This window comes from Micropterus dolomieu, linkage group LG17 (genome assembly GCF_021292245.1).
Source record: "Micropterus dolomieu isolate WLL.071019.BEF.003 ecotype Adirondacks linkage group LG17, ASM2129224v1, whole genome shotgun sequence".
NCBI lineage: Eukaryota > Metazoa > Chordata > Actinopteri > Centrarchiformes > Centrarchidae > Micropterus > Micropterus dolomieu.
In genome coordinates this window covers 26,401,856-26,411,175 of record NC_060166.1, presented here as the reverse complement: position 1 = coordinate 26,411,175, position 9,320 = coordinate 26,401,856, and the positions used below count along the sequence as shown (strand labels likewise).

Below are 9,320 nucleotides of genomic sequence, written 5' to 3'. Positions count from 1 at the left end.
GGCTCCCGGAAGTCATCCTCCATGATGCTACGCACGTCTAGCTCCTCAGAATCAGACTGTGCAAGCCTCTCCAAACTCATACCTCGGGCGGGAGAAGCGGACTCCCGAACGGGGAAGAGAGGAGGCGGAGTCAGCAGACGAGGAACGGGAAAAAGCCTCGGCAGTCCCGATGTCCTCGGAGATGTAGCGCTGGGCGCCCCATGACCAAAGCCGCCACGCCGCCTCAGCGGCCGCCGGGCCTCGTACCACGGGGAGAGCGCATCCAGCCGTCTTCGGAAAAGTGAGCCGCACGGGACCTCAGCACCCTCAGGGGCAGGGCCTCGCAATGGCCGCAAGCAGCCCCCTCGAGAGCTGCCTGGGCATGTGGCATCCCCAGACAGAAAACACACAGGGCACGAGTGTCCCCAGCCGTGATGTAGCGCGGGCATGGAAAGACACACTGCCTGAACTGCTCACCAGCCATCTCTTCTGCTTCTCCTTCCAGGTAATTTCGACTTGTAGTAGCTTTCTTCTGAGTAGTCTCAAACATGCCAGAATGCCTGCTGAATAGAAAAAAGCTAATGTGTCCGGTGTGCCGGCGTGCTTATATATACCTCCAGATACGCCATCATACGCTACCGTTCTAGCAACGCCAATAGGATTGGAGTAGTTTCATTCATGATTTCAGCCCTGCCATGCCCAGAGGCGTTCCCATAGTGTCGTCACCGATGCAGTTCGAGTTCCCTCGAAGGGGAACTCTGTTTTCTTTTAGGAACACAGTGGTCATGTTAGGAGCTACTCCACAAGTCCACTGGACAATTGGTTCACTCCTCAGAGTCTGATAAAAAGGGGAAGATTGTGAGCTACATTCTTCTTGTACAGTATTTAATATCCATAATGAGAAAAAAGTATTGAAACATGAACACCCACCAGTCGTATTGCTGATCTTTCCCACAGAAAAAGGGATGCAGTCAAAACAGCACACAGGTTCCTCTTTCTTTCTGGCCATGCAGGTACCTGGAGGACAGCTCTGGCACACTGACCGGGGTTTTAAAAAATCAACATATGGGTGGAAAAACATGTGAACACTGAACAAATCTAAATGAAACATTAGCAAGAAATCGAACAATTTGTCAGTCTAAAAAACATATGTATTTCTTGCACTGGATGCATGTATACTTTGTCTTTCTGTCCATCTTGGGTGCACACACCTCGCAGCACTTCTTTTTAATGCTACTGGCAACAACCTAGAATGATGAAAATATGTCAGGATCAGGAATTGTTCTCACATCTCTCTCTCTCTCTCTATTTTTCAACCCAATTCAGATTTATTGGCATGAATGTCAAACAACAATATTGCAATAAGCTTAAAATATAATACAAAAGAACAATTCATTTCATACAGTTCATTAAATAAAAATAAATAAAACAGTAAAAGTGTGTGTGTGTGTGTGTGTGTGTGTGTATTGTGTGTGTGTATTGAATGTATAAAAAATATAAATAGTAATAAAAAATCATTTTTCCAAGGAACAATTACTAAAATAACAAACAATGATAAAATAATAATTTGAAAATTTTACAGTACAATTATTTAATTTATTTATCAGGCTAGTCTGAGTTTCCACTGGTGTCCTCAGTTCGTGGCATGAGGAGATATATTTTACTGCAATGATTTGACATTCTGGCATTTCTCTCAATAATTAGGGTTTCTGGGTGTCTGAAATAAATTCGAATTTGGGGTATATTTGGGAAATGTTTGCAAAGTGTTTCTCTGTTTAATGTTTTATACTTAGGGCATGAGGTTAGAAAGTTAAGATCTGGTAAACTGGTAAACACTACAAAACACTGTACACCAAAACAACCAGACACAAGAACAGTTTTGTCCCACTGGCCATCACTCTGATAAACACTTAAATCGGTCATACAGCAAAACATCCACTTACTTACATTATGGATATATAGACAGTTTGACATATCATCATGTACTGTCACTGTCAATATAAATCCTGCACGGTGTATACTATATATAGACATATATATTTTTCTTTGCACTATTTGTATTGTTTACAACTTACAGACATACGTGGATGTGAGTGTGCATTTATAGGGTTGTCACCACAGTTGACAGAAAGGTTACAGTTAAACTTAATCATTTGAATAAAGAAAAATGTTTCTATGTTTAAATATATATTTAAAAATTTAACCAGCTTAAAAGCTTATTAGGAGTCAGCTGTTCATCTTGTCCAGTAAGTACATTTTGTTTTAAGCCTGTTTTTTGCTAGCTAAAATTAGCATCCTGGTTAAAATCGCAGTTAACGTGAATTACTGATGCACCTTGCTAACCAAGCTAGCTCCACCGTTTTGCCTGGTAGCAAAAAATCAAGATTGCGACAGCCCAAATGCCAAACTCTTGGTTTCCAAATGGTAGTCCACAAACCAATGGGTGATGTCACATTGACAGTCCATTTCTTTTAATCAGTCTCTGGTAACAATAAATTCAAATTGTGCCTTTTTTACAGGCTACACAAAACAACTTAACAATTGTGATTATACATTTGTAGGCGTCACATTGACAATGCCTTTTTGTAATGCTTAAAGGCGTGGATCATACTGTTTTTAACTGTAACGGTAGGAGACAGAACGGACCCAAACGCAACGCTGAGGGTTTGAAAGAGAGGTTTATTGAGGAAAAAGGGGGACGAGGAGGGACAGGAGGAAAGAGGGGGAGAGGCAGACGAGGACGCGGGGGACCGAGAAGCTGGAGGAGCAGAAGGTGCTTAGGCTGGAGGTGTGAGGGAGGCTGGCAGACGGGGAGGAGAGGACGCGGTGACTGGGGACCAGGCGGGGTGCAAGGGGGGAAGCCGAGGCGGCGAGAGGAGGAGGAGGCTGGCGAGCAAGCCCGGCTGGCCGAACTGGGAGGCAGAGGTGAGTGAACCTGGCAGGAGGAAACAGACAGACAGGGTTAGTAGGTAACTGGGACGTGAAGCAAAGGGAAATTTCAAAAAAAGAGCCAGAACGAAGCGGCAACACCAAGTCAGGAGCTGCGACGATCGAGCGAGGATGGAGTGGAAAGCCGGGGTAGAAATACTGGTCGTGATGAGGCTGATGGCTGGCATGTGCGGCGGCCGGGGATGGAGGTTAACGAGGTGCAGGTGTGGGTAGCCAGCCGGGCTCCGGAGCAGAGAGGGAGAGAGCACACAGAGAGAGAGAGAGAAGGCACAGGAGAAACCAGAATGCGAGGGAAAGGAGAAACAGGACACTCACCAACAGCCGGGCTGTCACCGCGACTTTAACCCTGTTTTAGCATTCCTCTGACACTACATAGTGGCATGATATGGTGTAGTTACTTCAGTTAATAGTGAGAATCACAAAGAGTAAAAGGTTACTTCCTTCACAGACAAGGCAGTATACCAAAATTGCCATACTCCAGTATATGATTGACTCTTATGTTTGAAAAGGTGATACAGAGTGTAACTTTTTCTCATCAGCCAAGGCTGTCTAGATATGAGACCCTTAATTAATACAACACTAAGCTAGACACTGAAAAAACATTTGATAGTAGTAAGTGAAAATACTAACCAAATACTATCTGATTACAAAGTTTGGGTTTTAGTAGGTGCTTCAGACTTTAGTAATCTACAACAAGGGTGAGGGTGGTTGTTTTTGGGAGACCTTCAAAGCTGTCTCCCTGGAAAGATGTTTGTCCCACCTGTTCATTACTGTTTGCTCATGAGCCACTTGAAAAAGCAGTAACTTAAGGATAGTCATCACAAAATCACATTATAATCAGATGGTATTTTGCTGTTTGTTTCAAATGCAAAAACTGCAGCCTAAATATTCATGGTTCTTGGCTTATACAATGGTATCTCAATTTAAGCTATCTTCTAGTCTTATAATGCTTGCAATTATTTTTTTAATCCCATTGTCTAAAGATCACAAGTTAATTGTTTCGCTTTCTCAAGAAAACAAAAGTTAATTTACTGTTAAGTCAAACTAGAGTTAAAACGTCGCGGGTCTCAGTGGGAGAGAAAATAGATCAAGATTAAATAAATCCATATTAAGCATTCACTGACAGACTGAATATTTAGAAAGTAGATTGAATGGAACCAACCAATGTGCTTCTTTTCTTTGTTTATTTAAAGGTTTTTCACCTAATGGCTAAAGGCAAATGTAAAATAACTGATGATGATTTGCACTTATGTAACTCAATATAAAAATTAAGTACTGAATCTGCAAGAATAAAAAAGGAGAAAAAGACAGAGCTGTTCAGTCATTGAGTGTAATCCAGTAAAAAATATATATAATCCAGAGGTCAGGAACACAGACAGAAACTAACCCTACTGTTATTATTATCATTAACATTACTATAAATATCTGTACCATTATTAATTTTCAGTCTGTACCACCATTACCTTTACTGTCTATACTACTGTGTGGATATTGTGTTGGCTGCTCCTCCCTACCCCCGTAGCCCTCTCTGCCTCTTTCTCGCTCTCTCTCTCTCAACCCCAACCGGTCACGGCAGATGGCCGCTCACCCTGAGTCATGGTTCCACTCAAGGTTTCTGCCTCTTAAAAGGAAGTTTTTCCTTGCCTGTGTGGCCAAGTGCTTGCTCATGGTGGGAATTGTTGGGTCTCTATCTGTTAATAATAGCACAAAGATTACAGTCTAGAACTGCTTTAAATGAAAAGCGCTATGACACAACTGTTGTTATTTTTTTTTATATATATATATATATATATGTGTGTGTGTGTGATATATATATTGGTTCACACTAGTTGAACTAATTTACTATTACTGCTACTTTTATCACTTGGTGGTGCCTCGACCCATGATAGCTTTCTTTGTGTTTCTCTCTGGTCTCATTAGGATTATGTAACATTTCGGTCCAAACAGTGCCACCAAGAGACCAAAACTGGAGGCCAGGATGGCAAATACCTCCACAGCATCTGCATATTTGCCTGGAGAGTTTACATAAGCTGGGACAAAGGCCACCCACACAGCACAGAAGATCAGCATGCTGAAAGTGATAAGTTTGGCTTCATTAAAGTTGTCTGGAAGATTCCTTGCCAGAAATGCTAACAGGAAGCTAAGGAGAGCCAGGAGGCCAATGTAACCAAGTAACACTGCAAAACCAACTGTGGACCCTACAACACACTCATAAACTATCTTGTCATTGTGGTATTGAGTGTTTTTATGAGGAGCTGGTGAGGAAGAGACAAGCCAGGCAGTGCAGATCGCTGCCTGGATTAAAGTAAGAAACATAACTGTCCCTCTCTGCTGCATAGCACCAAACCACTTCAGACTTGCTCTACCTCCTGGCTTGGAGGCCTTGAACACAGCCAGAACCACCATGGTTTTCACGAGAATACATGACACGCAAAGTACAAAGCTGATCCCAAATGCTGCATGTCTCAGTTGGCATGTCCACAACCTGGGATGTCCGATAAACAGCAGTGAGCAAAGGAAACATAGTTTTAGTGACCCCAAGAGCAGGAAACTCAGTTCTGAATTGTTGGCTCGTACCATGGGAGTCCTGCGATGGTAGGTAAAGATGCCCAGGACAACAGCACAGATTAATGTGCCCAGCAGTGAGGCAGTTGTCAAGCAGATACCGAGAGGCTCATGGTAGGACAGGAACTCTGTTTTCTTAGGAACACAGTGGTCACGCTGGGAGCTTGACCAGAATTCCTCTGGACAACTGGTGCACTCCATGGAGTCTGACAAAAAGGGAAAGATGGTGAGATACATTCTTCCTGTACAGTATATATTATCCATAAAGAGAAAAACGTTTTGCAGCATGAACACCCACCAGTCTTATTGCTGATCTTTCCCTCAGAACAAGGGATGCAGTCAAAGCAGCACACAGGTTCCCCCTTCTTTCTGGCTATGCGGGTACCTGGAGGACAGCTCTCACTGCACACTGACCGGGGTGGCTATAGGGAGAAAAGAAATCTGTTGTTCTAAAATTCATTATCAGATCACAAAGTAACGGAGGACTCCTATTCTAATTTCAGTCCCTCCCAAGTTGATCATCTTGTTGATAGTGCTGCAGGCTCGCTGCGAATGACACTCGACTCTGTAGCCCCTCTAAAAAAGAAAATACTAAAACAAAGACAGCAAGTTAGCTTGCAAATTAAAGCAAATATCGCGGAAACTTGAGAGGAATTGGTGTTCCACCAAACTGGAAAATTCTCGTTTAATCTGGCAAGATAGTCTTAAAACTTATAGGAAGGCCCTCCGTAATGCCAGAGCAGCGTACTACTCATCATTAATATAGGAAAATAGGAACAACCCCAGGTTTCTTTTCAGCACTGTAGCCAGGCTGACAGAGAGTCACAGCTCTATTGAGCCAAGTATTCCCATAGCTCTCAGTAGTTAAGACTTCATGAGCTTCTTTAATGATAAAATTCTAGCTATTAGAGACAAAATTCACCAAGACCTTCCCTCAACTGGCACCAACTTATCTCTAAACTCAGGAACCTTAGAAACAGCTGTAAAACCAGATATGTGTTTAGACTGCTTTGCTTCTCTCAATCTTTACCATCTAACTTCAATAATTTCTTCATCTAAACCATCAACCTGCCTCTTAGATCCCATCCCGACTAGGCTGTTTAAAGAAGTTTTACCCCTAGTCAGCACTTCTATACTAGATATGATCAATCTATCTTTATCAATAGGCTATGTACCACAGTACTTTAAAGTAGCTGTAATTAAACCTCTTCTGAAAAAGCCCAAACTTGATCCAGATGTTTTAGCCTACTATAGACCTATATCTAACCTTCCATTTCTCTCTAAGGTCCTTGAGAAAGCAGTTGCTAAACAGCTGTGTGACTTTCTACATAGCAACAGTTTATTTGAGGATTTTCAGTCAGGATTTAGAGTTCATCATAGCACAGAGACAGCACTGGTGAAAATTGCTAATGACCTCCTAATTGCAACAGACAAAGGACTTAATGTACTGGTTTTATTAGATCTTAGTGCTGCATTTGATACCATTGACCATCAGATCCTATTACACAGACTGGAACATTTCAATGGCATTAAAGGAACCGCTCTAAGCTGGTTTAAGTCTTATTTATCAGATCGATTTCAGTTTGTTCATGCTAACGATGAGTCCTCCGTGCACGCCAAAGTTGGTCATGGAGTTCCACAAGGATCTGTCCTCGGACCAATCCTGTTCACTTTAAATATGCTTCCTTTAGGCAATATTATCAGGAAATATTCCATAAACTTTCATTGTTATGCAGATGATAGATATAACTATCGATCAAGCCAGATGAAACTAATCAGTTAGCTAAACTTCAAATGTGCCTTCAGGATGTTAAAACCTGGATGACCGGTAATTTTCTAATGTTAATGTGTTCTGGGGCCCAAGCACCTCCGTGATGCATTATCTAAAGATATAGTTTCCCTTGATGGCATCGCCCTGGCCTCCAGCACCACTGTGAGGAATCTTGGAGTTATCTTTGATCAGGAAATGTCGTTTAAGTCTCACATTAAGCAAATTTCAAGGACCGCCTTTCTTTACCTACGTAATATTGCGAAAATCAGGAACATACTGTCTAAAAATGATGCAGAAAAAGTAGTCCGTGCATTTGTTACTTCTAGGCTGGATTACTGCAATTCCTTATTATCAGGCTGCTCGAAAAAGTCCATTAAGACTCTTCAGCTGATTCAGAATGCAGCAGCACGTGTTCTGACAAGAACCAGGAAAAGAGATCACGTTTCTCCTGTTTTAGCTTCTCTGCATTGGCTTCCAGTAAAATTCAGAATAGAATTTAAAATCATTTTTCTTACCTACAAAGCTCTTAATGGTCAGGCACCATCTTATCTTAAAGAGCTCATAGTACCTTACTACCCCACCAGAGCACTGCGCTCCCAGAATGCAGGGTTACTTGTGGTTCTTAGAGTCTCCAAAAGTAGAATGGGAGCCAGAGCGTTCAGCTATCAAGCTCCTCTCCTGTGGAACCAGGTTCCAGTTTGGGTTCAGGAGGCAGACACCATCTCCACATTTAAGACTAGGCTTAAGACTTTCCCCGTGTTCCTGCTCGACACCCTCTGCTACAATTATTGTTACTAGTCCTATTGTTATTATAATCATTAACGTTACGATTATTATCATAAACATTACTGTATATATCTGTACCATTTTTCATTTAGTCTTTAGCAACATCACCTTTACTGTCTGTACCTCTGTGTGTATATTGTGTAGGCTGCCTCCCTCCCCTCTCTCTCACCTTCCATCCCTCTCTCTCTTTGTTCCTCTCTTGCCCTCTCTCTCCCTCTCTCCTTCACCCTTCCGACCTGCTCTTTTATGAAAAGCGCTGTGAGATATCTGTTGTTGTGATTTGGTGCTATATAAATAAAATTGAATTGAATTGAATATTATTGCTAGGATTTATAGTCCAAAAGAGGGGATTGTGTCTGAAAAGCAATAATAACCTTGTTCGATTCAAAGTTCCAGAAGATTTTGTCTTCATTAATTGTGAGTTCTTCAACTTTGAAGGCCGACCGCTTAACCACACCCACATTCTGAACTTTAGTTCTTCCATCATGGAGCCACAGCCAGTTAATGATATCATAGATTGGTAAGGCATCACCATTCTCATCAAATGATACTTGATCACCAAATGCTGTTGTGAAGTTGACCTTTTGCAAATAATGCACAAGCTACAAATGATAGACAAAAATACACAAATTACTGGTGTTAAAGATGCTGTCAAACCAGGGGGTTATATTGCTAAATAACTTGCAACAAGATTGTGACATTTTTATCTTTCTAAGTTCAATGTTGTCTTACAAGTTTGAAAGACTGTCAGATGATTTGCAACAAAACAATGACTATCTTTGTAAATCTTTATCTAAGTATTTACACCCTGAAATGCAGGCTGTTGTTTTTTTCTAACTGGTTTAATAGCATTAGTCAGTCATTAATTGTTTTTTAACATAATGGTTTTTTTCTGGCTATTCCTAGTGTGACGTGTTTTACGTTTGTAGATATAATAAATACCCACATACATTTTTCATAATATTCTCTACTCAAACTGCATTCATTAAGTATCTCATGGTGTAGCAGCTGTTTTCAAAACATAAACAGGTGGAGTGTAAACTGATATCACACCTGCCATGGCTCCAGTCTTTGCAAAGTGGCACAGCTGTGCCCACTGAAAGGCCCTCTACCTGGCTCACACTGCAGCATGTCATCAAGGGCATGTGCCAGAGCATAAACAGCCTTGTAAATATTGTACTCAGGCCTGAGGTTAGAAAGATCAAAAAACTCAGTCTCCACATTCTCTAGATCTTCCTGTCCAGTGCATAGTGCTCCCCCAGCTTCCACC

At 41.7% G+C, this 9,320-nt stretch overlaps 1 protein-coding gene across 1 annotated transcript in view; it reads right to left on the bottom strand.

The window, feature by feature from the left end:
* Window positions 1–4,788: 4,788 nt before the first annotated feature.
* Window positions 4,789–9,320, bottom strand: part of LOC123985918 (extracellular calcium-sensing receptor-like) — an 8,038-nt gene continuing 3,506 nt past the window's right edge. Inside the window, exons 8-9 of the mRNA XM_046073906.1 lie at window positions 5,792–5,915; window positions 4,789–5,699 (exon numbers count right to left, since the gene is read on the bottom strand). Of these exons, the coding sequence (XP_045929862.1) occupies window positions 4,789–5,699; window positions 5,792–5,915 (1,035 nt within the window). The remainder of the gene's footprint in view (window positions 5,700–5,791; window positions 5,916–9,320) is intronic.